Source organism: Poeciliopsis prolifica, unplaced genomic scaffold (assembly GCF_027474105.1).
Source record: "Poeciliopsis prolifica strain line A6 unplaced genomic scaffold, Auburn_PproV2 SCAFFOLD118, whole genome shotgun sequence".
Taxonomy (NCBI): Eukaryota; Metazoa; Chordata; class Actinopteri; order Cyprinodontiformes; family Poeciliidae; genus Poeciliopsis; species Poeciliopsis prolifica.
The window spans coordinates 50,808-78,058 of record NW_026562493.1 but is presented as its reverse complement, the minus strand read 5'-3'; the positions used below and the strand labels follow the sequence as shown (position 1 = coordinate 78,058).

Genomic DNA, 27,251 nt, shown 5'->3' with positions numbered 1-27,251 from the left:
TCCTGTTTTTCAATTTAGTCATTGAAAAATTCCAATTTTCTATTGATAAATATGCTCAATTAGATGTTCCTATTAATATATGATGCTGGTATCATCTGAAATGTAGCATCAGAATTTGTCTGCTTTAGATCAACTTATTGAGTTATTGTTCATCACCAATACTAAAAATGACTGGTCACAAAAAATATAGGAATTATGGAACAAAAAGGATCTCCATACTCATCGTACAAAGTGCCAAAAGACACTTTTAGGTTTTAGTCACATGTTTTCATACTCACAATCACTCTTGACATCACAAGTAAAATAAATTTACCTTCAGCATACCCTGTTTTTTTTTTTTTTTACACTTGTCTTACTCTTTTTTTGTGAGAATTACTATCAGTTGTTCCTGCAAACAGCTTCTAATTTTCTTTCTCAATTGATTTGCAGTACTTGCTGGTCAGTCAGATGAAGGGAGCATCTTTAATGTCTGTCCTTCAAATTGTCTCATGACGGTTGAGTTGTGCTCATAAGACCGTCAATTTAGTTTCAAATCCATTTTCTTTTTCAGACTATTCTGAGATTCACTCAAGAGTTTTCTGCTCTTTCAATTTATTTTTCTTCCCCCCTCTGAGAAACTTTGACACATTTCATAAAGTTCATTTTTTCAGCGAATACAAAAACTCCAATATTCTCTCAGTCTGTCAAGAAAAAAAAAGCCACTCCTCTGTGTTCTTATGATGACTGAATTATGATTATATTATGATTTATATTGATGTGCAGCGGCATTATTCCTGTGTTTTTATACTATCATATGTTCTGATCTACCTTTGGATCAGTCCTTTTGCTTCTTTCCCCTCCAAACCTCAGTTTGACCTTCATGTGCCCTTTAGTGTTTTTAGTTTTTAGTCTGTTCTTGTAATGTCTTAGAAAGTAAAAAGAACAGACAAAGCAACAATGCTTCCAGCTGCTGGGAAATGTGTGATGAGATTTGGTCCTGTTCAAATCACATCAGATAATTCAGGTGTTTTCACACCTAATGATCTGCCAGAATATCAAACCTGCAACATTTTGATCATTTTCAGCCCGTGCAGTTCTATGGAGGACCAAAACTGACATCATTAAAAATAAAAGCAGCGTATGGTCACTTGTTAGAGCAATGATAAATGGGGAAGAATTTGCCATGTTGAATGTGCCTAACTCTAAAGTCTTAATAGAAATGATGGCAACACTTGCAGGTCTCTTTTTCGAACATGTTATTGTAGGAGGTTATTTTAATAGTCTTAAGAATCCGATGATTGATAGGCTCCCCACTCGCCCATTTCAGGGAAATCTAAACAGATTTTGGACCTTTTTGAGGATTGTGGATGTATGGAGAAAACTCCATCCTGCTGGAAAGGAATACACTTTCTACTCCAGCCCCCATAAATGCCGCAGACAAATTGACTATTTTTTGCTCCCTAGAATTATTTTAAGACAAGTTGCTTCATGAAAAATAGCTCACATTGTTATATTTGTATGTAAATCAAATATAACAAATAAAACATCATCAAATCATGTTGTTGAATCAAATCACTGCAGAGCAAATCCTTTAATTCTAAAGGATGGAAAATTTGTGGAATATTTTAGAAGAGAATTCAAACATTTCCTCGCTGTCAATTCTCCCTTGACATGACTAAGAGGATTAATAATATCATATACATGCAGCAAAAACAAAAAATTGCAGAACAACAAAACATACTAGAAAGACAGTTTAGACATGTGGAAGAAGAATATGAAAAAAAACCTTTCCAGTCTGAGGGAGTTCAATGCCATCCGGTGCTCACTGACACATTACTGACGGAGAACTCAACAGACACTTAAATTTGCTAAACATTGTTTGAATTTGGGGACAAACCAGGTCAAAATGTATTTTTTCTAAGTTATTTGAGTTTCAAAGTGTAAATATAGAAAGGTTAAAATGTCAATATTTTTTTACATTTCTGCACACTTTATTCATAGCTAGTAGAGACTTGATAGAAACTGTAAGGCTTCCTGCTTGAGAACGTGAGACACAAAGGGCATTATATATAAAATTGATTATTTTAATTATGAAGCATCTTAGAATATCCTTTGCTTACTACAAAGTATCATTACTATGAAAAGGTCTAATGAGTCTACAAATATAGTTCATATGTAAATTTCTGTGGATGACAGATTGAATAAAGTGTTACAGTTGCTCCCAATCAGAGTCCAGAAAGTCTTCCAGTTTCCAGCAGCAGCTCGTTCCTTCAGCCTGTTTCCTTTAACCAGCAGCTTCAATTAACTGGGTCAAAGGTCAATGTGTTGGATAGTTGGGTTGAACCTCTCAAGGGTCTAAATGACCCTAACCCTAAGTCTAAATAAAATATCAAAATTTTTAATGATAAAACAAAGATTAAAAAATACAGAAGAAAATCATTTTTGTACTTTGCATAAAGTACAAAACATTTTGACCCTAACAGAAAGTTGTAGTTATTTTTTTAACTTTTTGGTCTGATTATAGGGGTTAATAATTTAAAAAAAAAAAAAACGTCAAACAATTTTCCAGATATCACAAGAAGAAGCTGCATCTGGGGAAAACAGAATCTGCTCTCCTGCAGACAGAAACATAAAAAGTCACTTATTCCTGATATTTTCAGTAAACGCAGTCAGCGCCCTCGTGTGGACATTGTGATTTACTGCATTGCCTGCACAGTATGAAAATTGCATCTGAAAACATCTGAAGTTTTATTAGCATCTCCATGAAACTCAGCAAAACGAGTTATAGGGTGAATATCTCAAACTGGGGAAAACAATGGCTGATTAGCAATTCTGAAGGCGAGAAAACAATCAGCAGAGAATATCTTTTGTACATTTTCTCAGAAAATCAGTAATTGTTTGAGAGAAAAAATGTAGCAGCCAGGAAAAGTACGGCATCTCCTAAATTTGCAAGTTAACAAACAAAATGGCCCCTGAGTGTGTTTAATTAAAAAATACAGAAGAAAATCATTTTTGTACTTTGCATAAAGTACAAAACATTTTGACCCTAACATAAAGTTGTAGTTATTTTTTTAACTTTTTGGTCTGAATATTTTCTATTCTGTTAGAAAATGTTTTTTTTGTCTATTCTAATGAAAAAACTTTCTTCTAAGACCTTCGCTGCATTCAGCTAATTTTAATAAATGCTTTTTCAGATTTGTTACTGTCATTGAATTTTTATTTTTAACTAAAAAGAAGACTAGCAGAATAAAAATACTTTGTGTTGCACCTAAAACCTTAGAATATGTAAATGTGTAAAAATTGCAAGTGTCCACCGGCTTCACTTTCAGGAAGGTTGAATTTTTATCACACTTTGGGGCCACAATGAATGACCCCTGGGCTGCATTTTGGACATCCCTGAACAACAACAAACAAACTCTAATGGATTTACATGCATACAGGTACAAAGGCGTTAAGTTCTGCAGGGTCACTGTAAATAAACTGATTTAAAAACTGAGAACACGCCCAGCTTTATAAAAATGTTTTACTAATAATATTGTACAACAGTCTTGCGCATGTGCAAAATGTAAAAAAAAAAAGATACGTCCAGTTATGCAGAAATTCAAGGACAGCAGGTACAAAACCAAACATGAATTCACATAGAAAATGTTGTGATAGTCAAGAGTTGGATCTGAATTATAGATGATGAGAGAAAAAGGAAGCAGAAAGATTTAAGTAGAAAGAAAAGCAACAATAACGGATTGTATGTAAAGAGAATAAAATCCTCCAGGTTGGAACCACACATATCATTCACTATTTTAAAGAACTTTCAGGACAGATAAGTTACATGTTCCTGACTGGAAGTTCAAAGTAAACAGTCTTAGTTAAAATTGAACTCATAATCACAACCACAGGTTAAAGCTGAGAGTCTCAGTAGCTGGAGAGTTGTTTTACTTTCACTGACTCTCAGTGAACGGCTCTGAGGAGAAGTGTTTCCAGTTTCGAGTTCTGATTCGAGGTGTGTATGGTGCCACTGGACATGCGGGTTCCCAACCCGGCATGAAGACTTTCCACATCTGGTTCCTTAAACCAGCCGGCAGAAACACTTGCTCTGCTTTTAAACCTGGAGTCTCTCCTCTGGTGACTGAACGTTTTCTGTCATTTCATCTGGAGCAGCTTCATCTTGTTTCCTAACAGAGCAGGAACAGGAAGGGTTAGCTTTGATGAAGTCATCTGTGAGTGAATGTTTCAGAGAGCAACACGAACCCAGTCCTTTGAGAAACTTGTTCACGCCGCTCGGCTCGGGTTCTAGACACGAATCCAGATACTCGGCCACTCTGGACTCATAGAGCCCTGGGAGGAGAGCCAGGACGGAGAGTTAAACATCAGCTGATAGACCACATCAAATATGATCAATTAATTGTTAGCTGGAGAAACATTTTTTATTATTTATTTATGTCTATCTTTTAATGCATAACAATAAGATAGAAAATGAGCTAAGATAGAAAATCTGCACCAATTTTTTTTAATTGGATTAATTGACCAACCAAAATAATTATTACTAAAATAATCATTAGTCATAGCCTTATTACTTTCCTATTATACAGATCTGTCAAATGAAGTTTCAGTAAAAATCCTCTGAAGTTTGTGTCTGAAACGGGACAAAATGTGGGGAAAAGAAAATAAAGATTGAGAACAAGAAACAATAATGATCTGAAGTTGAACTTCTGTTCTCGCTGTTCTTCAACATCTTACCCAGGTGGCCAGCTCATTCCTTAAATTATTTATGGGATTATAATCTTCGCTTTCTGACCGTCATGGTCTTCCGGTGAGTGTTGGTAGTTGTGCGCTGCTATCTGGTCCTTTTCTCCTGCATTGAGCCTCGATGGAGCTAAACTTTGTCAAATGTTGGTTTTTACCCCAGAGGTCATTTTCCATCGCAACACGCAAACTTCCCTATTCACTCTCAGAGCGTTATAGTTCCTCACCATTGCTTGTGCAATGTGAAGAAAGAGGAGATGAGCTGCACATGCAGGCTGTGATGTTAGATGCAGGAGATCCGTGATGACCTATCATACACTTTTCACAGGAATCGGCCGATTATGATCAGTGGACCATCGACACACCTCTAGAAAATATTCAATATATCGCTGGCCTTTCTAAAGTTGTTTGTTGAACTTTAAATTACTGGACACATGAATTATTGGCAGAATGTCATATCTCATATGAAATGTCATTCCCTCATGGTTTTTCCTCACAACCAATTCTGCTGAGGATTTTGGAGGAAACAAGAAAATAATAAAGTGGGATCTGAATGACCCTTCTGCAGGAAACATAAAAACTAATAATTATAATAATAATAATGATAATAAAGTTCCTGTTTGATACTAAATGCTGTCTGTCTTCACTTCAGTAGAGAGGTTCACTTAAATACCAGCAAAATCTGGTTTGTTTTAGAAGACATAAACTATCGTTTAAAGATGAATTTTGCTGTGGTTGTTGACATCTTCACCTCTCCCTCCTCCCTTGCGCAGCTCTTTGTCCTGGATGAAACCGGCAAACATCTGTGTCTCCATGAAGAGCTGCAAGAACTGCCGGACTCCTCGTGAGGGGTGAGACTTGCGAAAGCTTTCCCTCTGCAGCTCCTTGGTTCCGCCGGCAGCCTCCACCATGTGCAGAGGGTAGTGACCCACCAGCTCCACAAAGAACCGGACGAAAGCCTCGGACAACAGGACGCTCAGGTCGACCGGCCGCTCTGACGGAGCAGACGGCAGCTTTAACCTCTCCACCAAGAAACACAGCTGCTTCATTAACATAGATAATAAATCTATTAAATCCTCTTTATCACACTGCGCCGCAAATATATTTAAAAAACTTCAGGTTTAAAACTACACAGGTCAATGTGTCTTAAAGGGGCAGTATCATGTTTTGTCCAGGAAGAATGTATTATTTTTTTAACACAATTAACTGCCTTAGCTCCAGTTTTTATAAAAATGCTGCATACATCAAGTATGACTTAAAAGAAATGTGACTTTGTAGCCTTGAAATTAAGAAGCTCCTGCTCTTTCTGAAGCTCAGGAAGTCTTTCTGCTCTTTCAGGAAGTCATTCCAAGATGGCTCCTCTATTTGAAACAAAGTTTTTACTATCATTTTCTGGCCTGTTATAATGAGGTCCCCAGCTGTTTGCTAATTGCTGCTGCCTCGTCAGAAAGAGCTGAGTGGCAGGAGCTGCTCTGTGGGGCTGAAGCTCGCTGGCTTGGAAACTGCAACTCTGAGGAGGAGCTGCATCTTGAAGGCGGGGCTTGGTCCAACCAAGCGTTTTGCGCCCTGTTTCCAGGATTATGTGAAGAATTAGCTTTTCACCACACACAGCACTCAGCATTTAGGACATGAAGCTACTTTATAAAAAAGTTAGGGCATTACACATGGCTAAACTACCAGCAATGTGTAACTCAGAATCAGAATAGTTCAATCAAAAAGCACATTTCACTTTTCTTTGACTGCTTAGTTTTGCCACCTAAAACGTTTGCTGACATGAGGAGGTAAAACAGTGATGGTTAAACTGACCTCTACATGCATCTCTGCTGTCCTGTCTCAGGATGTCCTCTCTGTCCTCCAGGACCTGTTGCAGTGCCGCCTGAAGTTTGCTGGGCAGAATGCAGTCTTCATCTCCGAGCTGCAGCACAGAGCAGGCAGACACTCACATCCAGTCTGCATCAGCCTGCATGTTGTTACTTTGAGCTTCAACACATTTACAGCGACACGAGCAAAAACATGCTTTTATTGGGATCTGCAAAGCATAGGAGAGCAACGCCTGCCTGCAATGCATGGGAGGCACCTCAAAATAAATAAGTGCCTCGTACCACTGCATGCGGCTGGATCTCAGCATGCAGGCTATTACTTCTGTTGGCATTTCGAGTAACCTTGGTGAAAAACGAGTCAAATTCAAATCAAAACAAATTCTAACGGACAACGTTTGTGGCCTGGGTGGCATTCGAAAAGAATCCGACCTGTGCTGTTCAGACTGTCATGACAAGATCGATACGTCTAAAACAATCGGAATTGGGTCACTTCAGTGTGAACGCAGCCTTAGACTCAAAGCAGAGATAGAATTTTGTCTCCCCCTCTGTGTCTCACTCACACTTGGCTTTGCCTGCATGCTTTTATCACTTCCTTTGTCCCGAAAGCACCCCACCCAGCAGGCGACAAGTGGAGGCAAAGCCACCTCTCCCACAGGAGCCACGCCCTCTTGCACTATTATCCCTGAGTGTACACACCTGTATGACAAACCTGTCAGCACAGAGATCCACAATGAGAACCTGGGAAGACAACAGGAAGAAGGAACATTTACTTTACAGTTGAATCAAAGGAGTTTAGATGAGTTAGCGCAACAGTGCGGCTTTCTCGTGTTGAAGCATAAAGAGGAAGCAGAAAGGAGACGAGAAGACCTCCAGCTGCTTTACCTCCTCGATGGGCAGCTCCAGCAACTCTGGCAAACACGCAGCCAATACGCCGATGAGGAACGGTGTGGGAGAGCAGCTGATGTCCAGCATGCTGGCTGGTAACACCGGGACAAATGTGTGCTGCCAGGTGAAGGGGTAGAGCAGCGCCAGCACGGCGTGGCCACACCTGGACAGCACACTGAGAGAGGGGAGAGAGAGCAACACGAGATACACCCAGTCAGCTGACTCACTGAGTCAGGAGAATGAAAATGTGGAAAAAAAAACTTCCGATAAGTTCAACACATTTTGGGACCCAAATGATGTAGTAGTGATATTAGCTGGGATACCAGAAGCTAATCTAGAAGCTGTGGCTGTTGGGATGTTTTGGTTCAATTTACTCCAGAAGACTTGAAGCTTAAAGAATATTGATTAATTTAATCAAAAATCCATCAAATGTCCTAAATCCCAGCAAACAACCTAATATCACAACAAGCTGATGTCTAATCTGAACCAGCAGCTTTGGAAAAAAAACTGAGTTAAAACCATTTTTACATCCAGATTTATTATCAAAACGCTGCTAAAGAGCTGACTCAGAGAACTGGAGTTTATTGGTTCAGAGGGAAATGAAATGACAATGTTACTTACCTGAGTTTATCAGCAACAAAGATGACTCTCCTCTCCAGCAGGAGGGAAGCAAACACCTGCAGGAGTTTCCCCACACTGAGACACTGCAGCAGACTGTCGAAGTCTACATGCTCCAATCTGGAGTCCACCGGTCGGCACAGAGTCAGAACCTGCAGCAGAACAAACCACTGAGCACGAGTTACAGCACTGCCTTTAGTCATTTTGTTCCTGGCAGTGACGAAGCAAATGAATGTTAACATGTAACACAGAGCAATGAAAGCAGAGAACCATAAAGCCTCCAAACGGTCTGAGGAGGGTGCGTAGCTACGAGCCACACGGCTGCTGATCAGGACTTCCTGTTACCTCATTCCCAGAGCCGGGCAGGAAGCTCTTTACAGTGACGGTCCGTCCAGGGGCCGGGAACGGGGCCTCCATCACGCTGCGCATGAACGTATAAACCAGTGGCGGAGAAATCTCTCTGCGCCGCTCCACCTCCTCCAGGATCTGGACAGACAAACAGACACAACGTCTCTGTGAGTCCAGGAGGAACACGCCTCATCAAGCTGTCCTTCAAACCCTACTACAGGACGGGTCAGAGGTCAAACTCATTTCATAGCCACAAACTCTGATCACATATCCTCTTCACTTCTTCTGCCGAAGCTTCTGAGGCAAAGACTTGAGCAGATTTACGGCGCCTTATAAAAGTACAGTTAGGGCCAGAAATATTTGGACAGTAACACAATATTTGTGAGTTGGGCTCTGCATGCCACCGCATTGGATTTGAAATGAAACCTCTACAACAGAATTCAAGTGCAGATTGTAACGTTTAATTTAAAGGGTTGAACAAAAATATCTGATAGAAAATGTAGGAATTGTACACATTTGTTTACAAACACTCCACATTTTAGGAGCTCAAAAGTAATTGGACATATAAACATAACCCAAACAAAAAAGTTCTTTCTCAATATTTTGTTGCGAATCCTTTGGAGGCAATCACTGCCTTAAGTCTGGAACCCATGGACATCACCAAACGCTGGGTTTCCTCCTTCTTAATGCTTTCCCAGGCCTTTACAGCCGCAGCCTTCAGGTCTTGCTTGTTAGTGGGTCTTTCCGTCTGAAGTCTGGATTTGAGCAAGTGAAATGCATGCTCAATTGGGTTAAGATCTGGTGATTGACTTGGCCCTTGCAGAATATTCCACCTTTTTGCTCTCATGAACTCCTGGGTAGCTTTGGCTGTATGCTTGGGGTCATTATCCATCTGTACTGTGAAGCGCCGTCCGATCAACTTTGCAGCATTTGGCTGAATCTGGGCTGACAGTATATCCCGGTACACTTCAGAATTCATCCGGCTACTCTTGTCTGCTGTTATGTCATCAATAAACACAAGTGACCCAGTGCCATTGAAAGCCATGCATGCCCATGCCATCACGTTGCCTCCACCATGTTTTACAGAGGATGTGGTGTGCCTTGGATCATGTGCTGTTCCCTTTCTTCTCCAAACTATTTTCTTCCCATCATTCTGGTACAGGTTGATCTTTGTCTCATCTGTCCATAGAATACTTTTCCAGAACTGGGCTGGCTTCTTGAGGTGTTTTTGGGCAAATTTAACTCTGGCCTGTCTATTTTTGGAATTGATGAATGGTTTGCATCTACATGTGAACCCTTTGTATTTGCTTTCATGGAGTCTTCTCTTTACTGTTGACTTAGAGACAGATACACCTACTTCCCTGAGAGTGTTCTGGACCTCAGTTGATGTTGTGAACTGGTTCTTCTTCACCAAAGGAAGTATGCGGCGATCATCCACCACCGTTGTCTTCTGTGGACGCCCAGGCCTTTTTGAGTTCCCAAGCTCACCAGTCAATTCCTTTTTCCTCAGAATGTACCAGACTGTTGATTTTGCTACTCCAAGCATGTCTGCTATCTCTCTGATGGATTTTTTCCTTTTTTTCAGCCTCAGGATGTTCTGCTTCACCTCAATTGAGAGCTCCTTTGACCGCATGTTGTCTGGTCACAGCAACAGCTTCCAAATGCAAAACCACACACCTGGAAACAACCCCAGACCTTTTAACTACTTACTTGATTACAGGTTAACGAGGGAAAGGCCTTTTGAGTTACTTGCAGCCTTTGGAGTCCATTGTCCAATTACTTTTGGTCCCTTGAAAAAGAGGAGGCTCTGCATTACAGAGCTATGATTCCTAAACCCTTTCTCCGATTTGGATGTGGAAACTCTCATATTGCAGCTGGGAGTGTGCACTTTCAGCCCATATTATATATAAATTGTATTTCTGAACATATTTTTGTCAACAGCTAAAATAACAAAACCTGTGTCACTGTCCAAATATTTCTGTCCCTAACTGTATTTCTCCCTGCTGGAGACTTTTCCACTTTCTGTCACATTCCAGCCTCAATGTGTGCAGAATAAAACCTTTTGACCATTCCTCTTTCTAAGGCTCATCTGCACTGTGTGGAAATGAACATCAACATTAATCTGATAAAAACAATTTCTTATTTAAGTATTTTTTATATAATACTAAAAATACACTAAGAGATGCAAAGAAACAAATAATTCAATTTTAATGCAATAACAGCAAAGGTTATGATTAATCATTTGTAGCAAATGAAGCAATTAAAATATTTCTAACATGCGAGAAGCCTTAGTGCTGGACTGAACATGAGTATTGATTATTTTGTGGATTATTTTGTGTGATTATTAATAATAGCAGAAATTTCTCTGGAGGAGATTTTTTTTGCAGAATTTGAACCAAGTGAAGCTAAAGTTGTCACCAGAAGAGTTCAGGGTAGAACATTTCACAGACAAAGGTTTTTATTTTGTATTCAAAATGTATATTTGTATACAGTTGTGGTTTAATTACCTTTTGAATCTGTTTACTCAAATGATTATTAAATTAGATGATGATTTTTTTGAATAATCCATTAATCTCATTTATTATAGTTTCAGGCCTAGTTTACATCAGTTTTCAATTGTTGCTGCATTCTTAAGACCTAGACTTCGACTAGGCCATTCTAACACATAACAATCCTTGCATCTAATTTAATCTGTATTTCTGACTAGATGTTTGAGGTTCTTTTGCTGACAAAATACAGTGAAGTATTCAGTGGTGTTGTGAGAATATGCAGAAAACAGGATTTAAGCTGCATGAATACTGAGTGAGTGACTTTACCTTAGCAAACAGGTCAAAACAGCCCAACTTGCTGACAATGCAGTGGACCTCAGGAAGCCTCTTCCCCTTTCCACTGGGCTTGAAAACAGAAAGTTGCACAAGTCACACACCGGGGCACAGCAGACATGTTTCACACACAACAAGACACAAACCTGCCTGTTTCTGCTTCCCTTTATGCCAAACTTTACAAACCAAACTACAGCTTTACGGCCATCAGCAGATTTAAACTCTCCATGTTGATGACATAGCTCCACCTGAGACAAAATTCTGATTCATTTGATAAACAATAACAAATGGGTTTGAGACTCCGCGCTAAATGAGACAACAACACCTAGCAGAGGAGCAAGCTGCGACATTCCTTCTGCTGTGCATCTCAAGTTCAGGGTTGGCTGGAGAGTGATTCCTCAGAGATAGTGAGTCATTACATGGCGAGCTGCCAGGTCACATGAGCCAATAACTCTGATCCAGACGTCAGCACACGTCCTCACTCACCAGGATCTTACGGCAGTAACAAAACCAGCGACTCCCGTCTTCTCCGGTGAGGACAAAAGAGAACGTCTCACTGGAAATGAAACCGGAAAAATTAGGAGCAAGTAAATCAGACATGAATGTAGCTACAGCCAAAAGAGAACACCACATTTTAAGATAATTAATAATAAAAAAAAAAATTTTCAATGTTTTTTTTAGTGTGTGGCTCTGGACCGAGCTTTGCTTCACCAGACCGGTGATGGTGATGCGCCGAAAAGAAATTAAAACAAATTCAAATATTCTTAAAACTGGAGAAATAACACAAACTATTCATTTTTGATCAACTACATGTTTTGTAGTACATCGCAGGGCTGGAAATTTTAATCGAAATGAATTGATGAATGAAGTAATTGCTAACTAATTTAGTAGTTGATTAACTGGAGTAGACAGACTTAAAAATAGGCCATTTTACTGAAACAACACACACAATAGAGTCACAACAGTGCAGAACATTCACATTTTATTGCATTTTAGGCACAAAGTGGTTTATTTTCTAATTTAAAAAGGAAAATTTGTTATTCTAATCTTTTTATGTATTTTTAACATCCATTAAAAAAGGCTCAAGTGGTTAAATAAAAAGAATTGTGCTAATTTTTTGATACAATTAATCGGTTAGTCGACAAATCGACCTCTAAAATGACATACAAATTATTTCTGCTAGGATGTTTCATCAAAATATTATGCATTTAGTTTGTTTTTATTATTTTTGAAGAGGTGCAAAAAAATATTTTGTGGACCACGGCTACTTTGAACATTACATCTGTGAAGTTAAAAGTCCTGTAACAAAAAGATTGAACACCCTGGATTTAAACCATGAAAGCTGAGATGAATTTAGATATTAGAGCTGACAGCTGAAGAAAATAAACGGAAAACAGGGGATGGAATAATACACATAATATGGAACAGAAACAACAGAAGGTATTTAAATTGAGATGCTAAAAGAAATCAGTAAGGTGTTTCTATTACCATTGTGCCTCTGTTGTTTTAGAATTTGCGTTCGAGTGCATGGCGCTGCGTTCGAGTGCGTGGTGCTGCGTTGGAGTGCGAGTCGCTGCGTTCGAGTGCGTGTTGCTGCGTTGGAGTGCGAGTCGCTGCGTTGGAGTGCGTGTCGCTGCGTTGGAGTGCGTGTCGCTGCGTTGGAGTGCGAGTCGCTGCGTTGGAGTGCGAGTTGCTGCGTTGGAGTGCGTGTCGCTGCGTTGGAGTGCGAGTTGCTGCGTTGGAGTGCGTGTCGCTGCGTTGGAGTGCGAGTTGCTGCGTTGGAGTGCGAGTTGCTGCGTTGGAGTGCGAGTCGCTGCGTTCGAGTGCGAGTTGCTGCGTTGGAGTGCGAGTTGCTGCGTTGGAGTGTGTGTCGCTGCGTTGGAGTGCGAGTTGCTGCGTTGGAGTGCGTGTCGCTGCGTTGGAGTGCGAGTTGCTGCGTTGGAGTGCGAGTTGCTGCGTTGGAGTGCGTGTCGCTGCGTTGGAGTGCGAGTTGCTGCGTTCGAGTGCGAGTTGCTGCGTTGGAGTGCGTGTCGCTGCGTTGGAATGAGTGTCGCTGCGTTGCAGCAGCTGACCTGCGTGTGTGTGCCGATGGCTTCCAGTCCTGGGGATCCGGGAAGCAGAACTTGGGAATCACGTTGAGTTGATCCTCAGCTTCTCTGGAGAGACGGGACGACTTTTCAAACTGAAATGAAACGGCTGCAGGTCAGCAGAAATAATTGTCTTCAAAATAATTTAAAATGTTTGAAATGATTTAACATTTTACCAATAGCCATACATATGGCTGGTTACTATGAACGAGTTAACTTTTAAATCATGAAATTTGATGATTTGCTTAATTAAAAAATACAATTAAAGTTAAGAGGGAAATTAAGTTTATTGCCTGTGCAAACATTCTTCACATTACGTGAATTCAAATATGATTTGGACACATTTTAAAAGATGCAGCATGGACTGATGAGCGTAATGGGTTTTCAAAGGAAATGTTTAAAAAAATATTTGAGGATTACAATAGTAAATCATGTTTAGTTTATTTTATATATTGTAATGATTTGATGTGCAAGACAGACAAACATCAGCCTGGTGCTTCTGCCTGAACGTTCAGATTGTTGTAATGTTTGTAGGTTTTTATTTGATGACTGACTGAATAAATCAATCAGTCAATCTTATTTACATTGCTGAGTTTCTCATCAAGAAGTTAAAACTTATTATACCGACTGGCATGAAAAGATGCTGATATTAGAATGAAGTAAATGAGTAGACAAAGCTTGTAACATTTACTGACTCATGCCAATGTGGGACATTTCCCTTCCAATCATAAAACAAAATCATTTTAAGGGTGCAAACAACAGATTCCATTCACTTAAAGTAATGAAAACGTATTTATGTTGTCAGCAGAGGAAGGTAATTTTATGGTAAACGCTCCTAACCATTTTTGGGAACTGCTGAGTAATTTCAGGGGAGTACGTGTTTCCTGTAGCGTTTTTCCGTAGCGACACGACCACAAAGATCTGAAAGAGCTGCTGCTTCTGCTGCTGCAGCTGGATCAGGTCCCTCTCCAGGGTGCGATACCCGGGCCGTCGCCTCAGTGTGGACTGGATGTAAATGGACCTTCCTGCTGAACACATGGAGCACATGGAAAACTGGAAACTGTCCAGATTCTTCATTACATTCACATTTTAGTGAGTAAGAGTTGTAAAGTCCAAACAGAAACCTTTTATTTTACAGCTGATACCTTTAGTGTTGTCTTCTGGATCGCTCTCTGTCCCGCTGGTCTCCTCTGCTGCCATGAGGAGCAAACATTAGTCAACAGGATGGGAATGAAAAGCCTCAACAAGTTATAATCACATGAAGACAGTAAGCCTTTGTTTGATCATCATTAGCCTGGCCCTTCCCCTGCTGGCCTTAAGTTAGTGCATTATCAGAAGCTGGGTATTTCCAGCAAGAAGCTTGTTTTGATCTCCCTGATGAAAGGTTCTGTTCGGCTCTTACCTCGTGCAAAGGGCCCTTGGTTCTTCACTCTTTTTCTGCCTCGTTTGTCATCAAAAATGGTCTCAATCTTGGAGATATACTGTGGAAAAATGCAAACATGCATGTACAGCCTCGTCCACATAGTCACATAAGAGTCAGGGCTGTAAATCGATTAAAAATCTAATCAGATTATTCGCACTAGTGCTGTGATTAATCACAATTAAATGTTGCATTGTCTAAAACCAAACATCTCAGTTTTCTTATTTAAGGTTTAAAGAAGTTATTTTGTTTCAGATGTAATTTAGAAATGTTCATTATGAACTTGTGATTAGGTGGAAGGATAATGTACATACTACATTGGTTTTATCCAAGCATCCAAGCTTAAACAAATATGTCCACCCCTTAAAGAAAACTACAACTGTAATGAACTGAAAAAGTGTGAACAACCAAATACCTTTTTATTTCAAATTCTCTTCTTGACGTCAATAAAGTGCAACAAATCTTATTGAGTTTAAATAAAGCTTAGCTCATTCGCATATTTAGCTAAGATAGAGTTTGATGAAGTATAAAAAAGATAAATATTTGAGAACATTTGTGATAACAGTGACATCAAAAAACTGGATGAATGTCTAAAAATAATAATAATTAAAAAAAACAGAAAGCTGTCAGGGAGGCTGGAAATAAAGCTGACGAGGTGTAAGAATAAAAAAAAATTGTTCTTAAAGTTCCGAGTGTGGAGTTGTTTCTCAGATTAAAAATTAAAATTTTTGTGATTATGAAACGAATGAGAAGTAGGATTATAAACGTATCGCAAGGCTTGGTTAAAATGTAAAACCTTGAAGGAAATGTGCTGCAAATTCATGAGCCAAGTTGGATGTTTGTACCAAAACAACTCGAACCAGAAGAAACCCACAGAGAAACATGGTAGTGGCAGCATCATGTTCTGGGGTTACCATTTCTTTTTACATAGAGTTGGGATTTTTAATTTAATCTTGGTTAAATTAATACAGAATACCTTATTTTCTGGACTACAGAGCGCACCTCACTATACATCTACAAAGTTTTTTATAAAAACTAGAAAATGTGTGTATACATATATATATATATATATAGAGAGAGAGAGAGAGAGAGAGAGAGAGACAGAGAGAAAGAGAGAGAGAGACAGAGAGAGAGACAGAGAGAAAGAGAGAGAGACAGAGAGAGAGAGAGAGAGAGAGACAGAGAGAGAGACAGAGACAGAGAGAGAGAGACAGAGAGAGAGACAGAGACAGAGAGAGAGACAGAGAGAGAGAGAGAGAGACAGAGACAGAGAGAGAGACAGAGAGAGAGATCCTAACCCTAAGAATAACTTTCACCAGAAGAAATGACCCAGAGTCCAGAAATCTTCTGAAACTGGGCTGTTCTTAGATAGATGTAGAGAGGTTTTCCATGGCTGAGAAGGGACAAATACTGCAAAGTGAAGATGTGAAGTTTCTGACTCACATCTTGACATAATGACCTAATGGTGAACTTGAGTTAAGCTGTGAGGCAAGATTACTATATTTGCCAGGGGTGTCAGATCTACTGTACATTAACATTTACAGAAGTTATTTATCTGACATCTGTGTATTTTTCTGCCACACAAGAAAACATGTAGAATAAGTTTAGACTGCTGCTGCTGCTGTTAAAAAACACAAATGTGAATGACAAGAGTACAGAAACAACCAGAATGTTTCTGAAGCATCACTGATCTATAGTTGAGAAACACATGTACTTATGCCTGTTTCAATGTATAATAGTCTATAACAACTGATCAGTTTACAAGAACAGCACTTTAGAAACAATCTAACAGTTTTTCTGTTTCTGTCTCGAGAAGGAAAAGATTCTAGCAAAAACATACTCGCAAGAGCTAACCACAAACATCTGGCATTTATCCAACACACTAACTACACAGTAAAAGTGTCAGGCAGGTTTCCAAGCCCCACTCATCTATTTCTCCCTCAGCCAGGTGAATTACCTTGGAGTTAAATTCTGTCCCAGTCCAGTGGCTTCCCAAAGCCATGAGTTAGAAGTTTGTTTTCTCATTCAAAGAGCCTAAATGTGACGGAAGGACTTGCTTTTGTTTCACTCCTATCTGTTTCTTTCAGCATCCTCTCCTTCCTGCTCGGCATGTTACTGCCCCTGTAGTTGCTTTGCAACTTTTACCATGACTCATCATTTCACATGGCAATATTTCCATCTTTCCATCTCAATGCTTCAGCTCAGTAGCTGAAGCATTGAGATGCATAAAATGGTTTTGAAAACACCAGTTAGCTACCTGAGGAGTCCCGTGGGCTTTCTGGGTGCTGCTGTGTCGAGGCGATGCTGGTTTAGCAGATTCTGTAAAAGTTGAGGATTTGGATGCCAACACCTGAAATACTTTCTTGTCCACTTTCCCAGCGTATCCATGCAATGTCTGACCTTTCGGAGAAAACTGAAGCAAACCAAAAGATTTAAGACACGATTTGTATATTGTGACAATCTTTTCTTCTATCAGGTGAGATAGTGACCATTTTACTTTAGGGATACAGAAATAAATAGGGATGTCCTGATCTAATCAAAGCATCAACCTGTGATTTTGATAAGATAATCTTTCAGATTGATCAAACTCCTCACAGCTGTTGTAAATCTACTCTGTGTCTTTGTCAGCCCCAGTGAGCCATAGAATGTAAAACAGCTGCTATTTTATATACCTTGAACTTTATTCTGCTGAACTAAGAAAGAGAGACGGTATTGGCTACAGCACAATGTGTGTCTGTCTGTGTCAGGGTTAAGGCTATCTACCTTGACCCTCTGCAGGCGAGAATTTACGACAGAACACAAACTGAGGACATAAAATTAGCTAAATTATGAAGCAGAACTGCTTTTCCTCTAAGGTTTGTCTTATTTACTGGAATGGCAGTGAGACATGCTACATGCTGAACTATCCTAACTAAACAGGTCATAAAAAATGCTGACATTAGCCTAGCTAACTGTACAGAATGAAAACGTTAACAGCAAAGTGATATATGACTTTATTTGAGACCAGAAAAGTGTGTCAGGTGAGATGTATAATTAGAAATAAAAGGTTGTTATCCAGAAATCCCTGTTCAGACAAAATATTTGACACTGTCAAGAAAATAGGAATCATGAGAATCATGACTGGGACACAAGCGTTGTTGCAAATAACGATTATGAGGTCAATAAAATCTTTATTGAGACATTTCTAATAAGTAAAAGAGTTATTTGAATTTCCTTCCTTACTTTTGGACCTGGGGGCCTAAGAGGAAGACACATAGTGGACAGCTTGACATCTTCATAGGGGTAATCCCTGATCCCATCACCTGCAGGTAGACAGTCACACAACATGTTAGAGAGAAAAACTGGAAGACTTAAATCATACCAGATGATTTGACATGTCTAAAAACCTTCAAAAACACAATGCAGACTTCAAGAGATGCTGGTGGAAGACTGTCCTCTGAAATGGAGGAAAAGGTCTTAGCCACACCCCAGAAATCAGAAATATTTCTAAAAATGTTAAACATTTCTTCTTCTGAATAACATATCTTAGATGAAAAAATTCATACAAAACAAAAAGACAAAAAAAAGTGACTTGTAAGTGTATTTCTAAATAGATCTAGTGGGAATTGACTCAAATCTGAAGTCTTATTATGCCATATTTTGAAAGACAGATCATAACTGACAGCAGCCAGAGGCTGTGAGATTACCACACGTGTTCCAGGAAAGCGCATACTAAAAATGTCCATTTAACTAACGACAGCCGCCCACCAGCCAATGATTTCCTGCCTTTGCTGTTACATAACAGAACTGAATGATCATAATCTGAAAATAAATTCATTTATTTCATTTACTGTAGTAAATGAATTTATTTCCACACAGTCAATGCATGGAATTTGGCTTACACACAATATCCTCATAAATATTGTCATCAGAGTAGGCATGGTAGAGATCGGGGTGGACGACTCCGTTTCCCACAGTGCCCTGCTGCGCTGTCAGACGAGCCACATCTTCATATTCAAACGACTTCCTGAAGTAAGGATACAAGGAAAATTGGTTCAATACTTGGTTTCAGTTCCATCTCCTCCAACATCACGTCTTTTAAGGCAGTTTTTGAACTGTCTTTAAGCTTCTGCTCCGCTTAAAAACAACTTCAACCGAATAACCTGCAGAATATTGACAATCTTTTATGTAGGTTTTAGTTTTAAAAAACTGTTTCTGGTTTTAAAACACCCCAGAAAAGTTTCTCTGTGATGCAAAGCATGAAATACGATGATAAAGTTTCATGAAATTCATGGACGGAGCATTCTTACCACATGTGCAGAGACCAAAAAGAAATGTCCTAATTAATTATCTCTGAATGCTTTTGTAATGTAAAACAGCAGCAGCCAGAAACAGAAACTATTTCTTAACTGCATTTCAGGGGGATGTAATATTTTGTCCCCATTGAGGTATTTTCTAATGGACAAAAACAAAGAAATACTGACTTAATTTGAACCTATAAAACAAAGAGTCACCTGGAAAAAAACAAAAAACATAAAGTGAAAGGACAAATGATGAAAGAACACTTAGCTTTTAAAAGTCTATTTTTGTGCAAATTTAAGGTTAGCTCCAGAGAAAAAAAGATGTTGAATGGCTATAATTCTGATAATAAATATTAGTAAATGAGCTACGCAACTCATTTACTTTAGTGGTGCATGTGGACTATTTGTTTCTAAATGTTTCTGACTTGGACCCATCTGTGCTATCAAACTAGGTCCTTCTAGACAACAGAGAAGAGAGCTGCCAGACAGCAGGTGACCCCAGCCAGCAATTAAAATCTGACAACACGAGGTTAAGCCACCCCCCAGGCAGGGACCCAATCCCACACCTAACCTCCAGGCAAAACCCAGCACTCCCTGATACTGATTTAACTTAGTTTAATTCATTGTAAATAGAATTATTTTCATGATTACTGGCATTTTAAAAACACTGTCAATTGGTTAACCTTTGTAATGTCCAAAAGCTCCCACTGTTTTCATTTATTCTGCTCAATAAAAGGCTAATATGAAATATGGTGGGATAGTGGTTATCTTCCTGGCCTCACCTGTTCTTCTTATGCCTGGACAGCCCTTCGGTCTGGATGACAGGACACGGCGGAGGTGGGAAGTTTGGTGGCTTCACCACTCTCTTGCTCCTCAGATTGAAGCTGCTGTTGTTGTGAGGGGATCCGTTGTCCCAGCACAGCTTTGTGTTGTTGCTGGTCCCACGGTACTGGAATGTGCGCTGGGGTTTGGGAGGGGGCAGCGCGTCGCCTGCGTTGCTCCTGCTGTTCTCCCACAGCAGCCTGTCTCCTTCCAGCTTCCTCCAGAAACCCCGAGATGTGTAGAAGTTTCCAGCAGGCATGTTGTCATCCTGATCACCAGCTGAAGGAGGTAGAGGCTTGGAGATGATTACGATGTCAGGAAAGCGATCCGGTTTGGGGTTGCCGTTTGCTGTAAAGACTGGGTCAGCTGAAGAAAGGGTGTCTGTTTTAAATTTGGAAGATGCAAAAGTTTTTGCTGTGCTGCATTTTCCAGGAGATGGGTTTGGAAATGAAGTGGAGGATTTCTTGAACAGTTCTGACTTTCGAGCAGCCATGCTCTGGACGTCATGAGCTGGAGATTCCCTGAAGTCTAACTCTGTACTTTTTGCTCTTGAGCGGCTATCTCTGGCGTGAATTTCGGCTCCCGACCCCTCATTGAAATATCCGTTTCCCAGAAGGTCACTGGATAGTGTTCTGGACACGACGGGAGGATGTGTTTTGACTCCTCCATCTTTGCTGCTGCTCTGTTGGGTCCGACTCTCCCACTGGGAGATCTTCTCCTTAATGTTGACCCGCTGCCCTGCTGGCCGGCCCTGCCTAACAGTGCTGGCCTCATCCATTCCCCACCTGCCCTGCTCCACGGTCAGAGCCAGCATGGTGAGACCGGGCGAACCGGCTCACCTCCACTGCCCCATCAGTCAACACAGGAAAGGTGTTTCTAACAAACCGGAGAGCAAAATCCACTCGATCAGGTGTTTGGTCCAAGTTATCAGCCAACAGACTTAAAGCTGCTTCCTTCTATGTGTCTTCTTGACCAAGAGTCATTTCTCTCTTGTCTCATTTTGTAAAGAATCTAAAAAGAAACAAAGACAAACAAAATTGCTTTTAAAAACATAATTCCACCCACCACACTGTGAGGTCACACGGGTCAGAAGGCAACACCAGAACCAGTAATGTCAGTAACGCATTACTGAGGTTGGACCACTTTTTTCAGTAACGACTAATCTAACGTTTCTATTTCAAATCCAGTAGTCAGACTACAGTTACTTATTGAAATCACTTTGCGTTACTGTGTGTTACCATTTTCTTTTGTAATTTTATTTTATTTCCTCTGCGCATCTTGGGGAGAGTCTGCTGTTTCTATGCGACAGTATCAGCAGCGACAGAAACATAAACAATGGAGGGAGGAGGGAGATGGAACTATTTTCAGTTTCGGTCACCAAGTCTGATTATTATAAGCAGCTTTGGGCTTGTTTTGTTCTTAAGTCGTTTCAGATTTAATGAGTTGCAGTTTTTGGGCTCGGAAATAAGCAGACATAAACTCCAGAATTTGCCTGACATCCAGTTAGTTTCAGTCAGACTCAAGATCAGTCCCGCTGTGTTTTTGTTGATATCAAGTTAATATATTTGCTATGAATTACGTCAGGCTTCGTCTTGCGCTCCAGAAAACTGCAAACACCAATCTGAACAGTTCAATAAACGTGAAAACAGCCACAAATGAACGAGTCTGTAAAATTGTGCTACTAAACATCATTATAATCAGTAATATTAAGATAAGTGTCACAAATCTGTGCAGCAGGACATGGAGTTATGGATGCTGGAGGAGAGGGAGGGCAGAGGGAGGACTAAAATCCTATTTATAGTTTTCCAAACAATACTCAAACAAACACACACAAATTACTAAAGTTTTTTTGCACTGTTGTAACCATTAAATAATCTCCCCTTCAGTTCAACCTTACAAGTGGAGACACATTGTTGATGTTACCATTATAAAATAACTTGAAGTTAAGTATTGGCAAAGATCAATGTAATTTTCACAGGTGGCAGAGTGTTGTTGTTTGCAGCTGCAGGACGAAACAAAACAGTTAATTTTAATGTAACTTAGTGATTTTCCAAATCAAGTCATCAGTAATCTAAGTTACTTTTTCAAGGAGTAATCAGTAATCCGGCTAAAGTTACTTTTTCAAAATAACTATGCCATCACTGACCAGGATAGTTTTAAAAAAGGTGGAGTGAGGAACAGAAAGAAAAAAATAAATACATTTAGAGAAGAAAGAGAGAGGGTGACAGGGAACTAGATTACCACAGCGCTCTACGGCTGGTTTGTGGCTTGAGCTGTCCAGGCTTTCAGCAGGAGGGGAGTTCTGCGTTGCTGTCATCGGAAACCTCACTGCTGCCTAAATATGAAATGCCAGTGATACAACAAAGTGCTGCATCTGATTTAATGCAACAACAAAGCTGTCTTTCACAGGGCTGGAAAGTATGGGCTCCAGTCAGAGCCAATGAGAGACGCGGTACAATCAGTCCAGAGTTACGAAACTCACAAAAAGCTTCTCACCACAACTCCAACTTGAATGAAGTCAGGAAATCCTACTTCATCCTCACAAGTTTAAGGCAACAAATGTGGCTCCCTTCTGACTTGTGATGTGTTGTCATATAAAAACTTCTTCAATTTTTAATACATTTTGAGTTTTGTTTTTTATCTGTATTAGAGACTTGATTTTTTTTATCTTCTCTACCCATAAATGACAGGCAGATTGGTCAAAGACCTTCTTTGGATCAGTACACACATAATACCTAAGTATAGAAGTTATTACAAAAAGAAACTCGTATTGCCACTTTTAGCATTGATGAAGTCAGACTGAAATTGAAGTCAGAGGACGCAGAGAGATGTAAGAATCTATTTTTAAAAAATGATATCTTCATTCAATTCATTGAAGCTGCAGAAGTGATGAGAGAGCAAGGCTTTAAGGAAATAACAAGAAGGCTGAGCGGAGTGCAGGGAGACGGACCATGGGCCAATATAACATAAAGAGTTTAAACAAAAAATGTAAACATTATTTTGGAATAATATTAAAACCCTGTTTCACATGTAATGTGAAGTCAGCTCTGCTAATACATTCATATTCAATAAAGTAGAATATGAGTTCTGATTAGGCCCATTTGTCAGATTAAAAGTAACTTTTAACACAAGTAACCTTAATACTAAAGGCAGATATTAAACATTTCTGTATTATTTTTCTTGGTTTGATGCAATATTCTGTAAGTGGAAAATCATCGTCATTAACATAAATAAAGCCTTTCAAAGCTGCGTGTAAGTAATCTATGTGTTGCATGTCATGGTTAAGTTCCTGCAATTAATGGACTTTTCAAGAATATTCTAGTAGGTCTGTATGTGGAAGTTTAGAACATTTTAAATACTGTATTGTTATCTTTTATATAAAGACAAAGGATGAACATCAGCATAAAGCTTTTGGTGGCTGCATCAAAAAAAAAACCTTGTTTAAAATTTAGTTGAAACTTATCTTCCTCCTGATTTTGAAATGTATAATTGCATTCTTTTCTTGTTTAGTTTTTTTCTTGCATGAGTTTTTTTCTTGCATGAGTTTTTGTCAAACACACATTCCTTTCTGCACATGCTCAGACGGGCTCGTCTCTGGCTGATATTTTTCAAAGGGTGATGAAAAATATCACCCTGGTTGATAACCTGGTTTACAACTACAACTTCTGGTGTTTTTTTTTTTTTTTGAAAACCTTTAACTTACAACCTCACTCACGGTAATCTGAGCCCAGAGAAAACAATATGAAGGTTTAAGCATTAAGGAAAAGGCAAACATAACAAGCTTTATGGTTTAATGGTTATGTGTAATTAATGAATGATGAAACTCAGACATAATATAAATATTTGGAACTAAATGAACTCCCTCCTCTATCTGTAGCACATGAAGCAATAACGACTGGCCGCATACATTAAGTCATTTATATCAGGATCCACTTTGACTCTTCTTCAGCATTAGTCGATATATGTTCCTGCTCCTCTCACTGCATGGAAGCTAACTTTTAGAACACGTTGAGGAAGCTGGAAGAACCCGGTAAAAGGGAAAGATATGCTCACAATCATAGTAACTCTGAGCTGAATTCCTGCAGAGCAGCACAACACCAGGGCCAGAAAAGTTTAGATTTAAGTAGGTATGGCCTAAAAATTATGCTTTTATTTAGTTTGACCTAAATTAAATGTATGCACTGGAATGTTGCCCTAAAATTGCCAGACCTCAAGATGACAATGCATCCCCAAACTGACCCACTTCTGCAACATTTGTCTGGACTGCACAGGAAGGCATGAGCTGGGTTTCCTGAGCGGCAGGAAGAAGGATCAGCAGCCCGTCTGTAATTACCTTCACAGAGAGATGTGTGACCACTGATCTCAGTTATCTTTGGACTATTTATGATCACACCATGTGATGACCATCAAGCCAGACCTCTGAAAGACACTAAATCCTAAAACACACTGGCTGCATGACAGTTACCATAGTACCATACTGGCAAATAAACATGAGCCAGTATGAGACCGTCATGGTACAACAATCAAAGTAAACCAAATAAACCCGTGAAATAAACACACTTTCATGGAATTCACAAAAAACTTAAAACACAAATGTACATAAATAATGTATTGATTATGTCAGTTAGAATGTTTATAATATTTGTTCATTGTTACAATTTCTAAATAGAAACATTTTTTAAAAACTTCTTCTGTTTTTAAGAGCTTATTGTAAAGCGTGTTGCAGAAGTTTAAGAAGCAGATAAAAGTTGCTTAATTGGATAGGAAGCCTGCAGTCTGCTGCCACTTACAGCTTTAAAATGTCACCTCAGTGTTGGGGATGTTTCCAAACTAACAAATAAATCTCTGCTGTGAGCCAGGAGGAGTGTAAAGCACATTTCTCAGCAAGTTGATCGGCAGTCCACAGCAATTAGTGAGGGAGGGGCAGAACTATTTTACTCCATACTCCATTAAAGCTGCAGCAGTTAACATTTATAAAATGGTTTTTTTTTTTACATATTTGTGGAAACTGTCACTAAGTTTAGTATGAGACAAATCTGTGAGCTTTTTGGCTTTCCCAGTGTTAACCAGAAACAACCAGTTAGAGCCAGGAGGCGGGTCTTAGCGCTGTCAATCAAGCCCATGTGCATACCATTATTAGCAGAGCTGAAAACAAGATTGACAGCGCTAAGCCCCTCCTCCTGGCTCTGACTGGTTGTTTTTGACTGGAAGGGGTGCATTTCTTCAGTGGTAGCTCAGGGAGGAGGAGATAAAGCTTTTCACTGAATTTCTGTGTCGTATTATTCTGTCGTGACATGGCGACACATTAACAAATATGTGGATTTTTAGGGTTTTTTTGGTCACGTTACATACTGTGGCACTTCTGTGAAAGAACTTTAAATGTCTTGCAGTTTTAAAACCATACCTTTTTAAAACCTCAGTAAACATTTATACCAGTATATATTTCTGTCTGTTTAGACAGAAACCAGATGCGTCACAAAGTACCCCGTCATCACTTACAGCAGCTAAATCAAACCTTCAGAATCCACCCCAACACGCCCTCTTCAAGATGGCAGCATGACAGGACATGTTGTAGGTGAGCTGTTGCAAGAACCCTAGCTTACCATGAATGGTGACAGTTAATGCTGTAAAACAGGAAAACTGCTGGTTTGCTACAAGCCAGGATAAGAGTGAGTCTTTAAATTACTGATCAAACAGCAGAAAGCTCTACATTCATTTGAAGGACTCCACTAGAAACCTTCATAACATGACAGTTATATCATTTAGAATAAAAAGTTTAGAAAATAGTCAGACAAAAATAGTAGGGGGACATTCATTGACTTCCATATGATTTAAATAAATCAACTTTTGAATAAAGGCTCAATAATACACACTTCCTTTCTGGTCAAGCAAATCAACATTTTATTATGGTTTTTAAAAATAAAAAATACGCCATGGACAGAAAGAGAAGCACAAAAAATGTTTATACTAAAAATGCAGCTTCATTTTCTGATGTGGTTAAACAAGATGATTAATCGACGCAGGAATGTATTAGAAAGAAGCTGACAGGAGTCGTTAATATAAAATCCATTGTATTATTTTCACCATATAAATGTGAAACAGTGCGACATATTTCATGACAGTTAGCATAACGTTCATTTAGCAAGTGAATGCAAGTCGCAGTTTACCTGTCGTTAACTTAAACAAAGGGTCATAAAAGTTCAATGAAAGCCAAAATAATACATGAGCAATAATACTTCCTCCAAGAATGAGATTACTTACCATCGCAGCTCATAGCGGTCAGTTCAATTCATGTCCTCGACTCGTGTTGCTTCCTAAAATATGATAATCAAAAAACCCCCTCGGTCTCATCGTTCGGGCTGAGGATGTGGCCACGTTGGGATTCAGACAGTTACTGGAAACTTCCGCTAATCCGAACCGATCATTAAAGGGATGGTAAAAACGAGTCGTACATTCAACCACCTGTAAACAACAACAACAGCTTCAAAAAAGCGGGACACAGAAAGAAAAGCAGATAAACCAAATCACTTCTCGCCCAGCCTCTGGACAATGACAATTACGTCAGACGGACAGGCACTTCTTCCGGATATGCTTTTCAAAATAAAACTTGGAAGCCATACAGAGCGACCAAAGGAGCAACGTTCATGGGGAGGTGAAACTTTTATTATGCGAGTTCAATAACTTCTGGTTGTCACTCTACGTGTTTCTGTGTAACTTGACAAAGTTTTGGACTGTGAGAAAGTTTGGTTGGAGTTTTTCAAGTGGGAAGACGTCACTGTATCCACTCCAGCAGCTGTCAACATGAATAAGTTCTGATTTTTTCACGTGTCCCGGAAAATTCAGACACCAGGCCCACATTGCACCAAACCGCATGTTAAAATATATAAATATGCCGTAGATTTGACACTGTAGTTAAGAACAGATAGTTACATTTTGTTATTGGAAATGTCAGTCCACTTAACTTATAATATAAATTTATATTAGTATTTTTATCTATATTAGCATTTCATTATGGAATTTCTCCAAAGAATGAAGATTATGTATAATAAATCAAGACGATAAGCAACTTCATAAAATGTACATGACCATTTACAAAGAAGTTCCTCTTCTTTGTGCTGACACAACAAAATCGAGATAGACCTAAACTTTGAACGACATAAAAACACGTATAAGTTTTCACAGGCAGCACAATTCAATAAATCATTAAACAACATGTAACTGCTTGAGTACAATGCTATTTCACACTTCTTTGTTGCAAGAAATTATTAATTTATTTATTGAACTTGTTCAACATGTTCAACATGTTTTGTTCTTTTTCATGGAACAAAACATTAATGAGTTTATTTCTCATTTTCATTTGGTATTCTTCATGTTTTGTATATATACTCATGCTCATTACATGCTCATTAAAATCGTTCAGAGCTCACATA

General features: G+C 39.3%; 1 protein-coding gene across 7 annotated transcripts; it reads right to left on the bottom strand.

Annotated features, from left to right (window-relative positions):
• Positions 1–3,484: 3,484 nt before the first annotated feature.
• dennd2c (DENN/MADD domain containing 2C) lies at positions 3,485–27,230 on the bottom strand. 7 transcript variants are annotated; one of them, XM_055024289.1, is made up of 19 exons: positions 26,083–27,230; positions 19,782–20,832; positions 18,601–18,725; positions 17,942–18,021; positions 16,977–17,132; positions 14,702–14,780; positions 14,445–14,492; positions 14,140–14,327; positions 13,285–13,394; positions 11,699–11,768; positions 11,207–11,284; positions 8,388–8,528; positions 8,046–8,194; positions 7,422–7,599; positions 7,236–7,277; positions 6,526–6,634; positions 5,471–5,713; positions 4,225–4,311; positions 3,485–4,148 (listed from the first exon to the last, which is right to left on the bottom strand). In XM_055024289.1, the coding sequence occupies exons 2-19, from the start codon at positions 20,633–20,635 to the stop codon at positions 4,117–4,119; spliced, it is 2,769 nt and encodes a 922-aa protein (XP_054880264.1). In that variant the 5' UTR covers positions 20,636–20,832; positions 26,083–27,230; the 3' UTR covers positions 3,485–4,116. The 7 variants fall into 7 exon arrangements, with proteins under 7 accessions (XP_054880264.1, XP_054880266.1, XP_054880265.1 ...); XM_055024291.1 differs by having other exon boundaries at positions 14,140–14,324; XM_055024290.1 differs by having other exon boundaries at positions 14,445–14,489.
• Between the last annotated feature and the right edge of the window lie 21 nt (positions 27,231–27,251).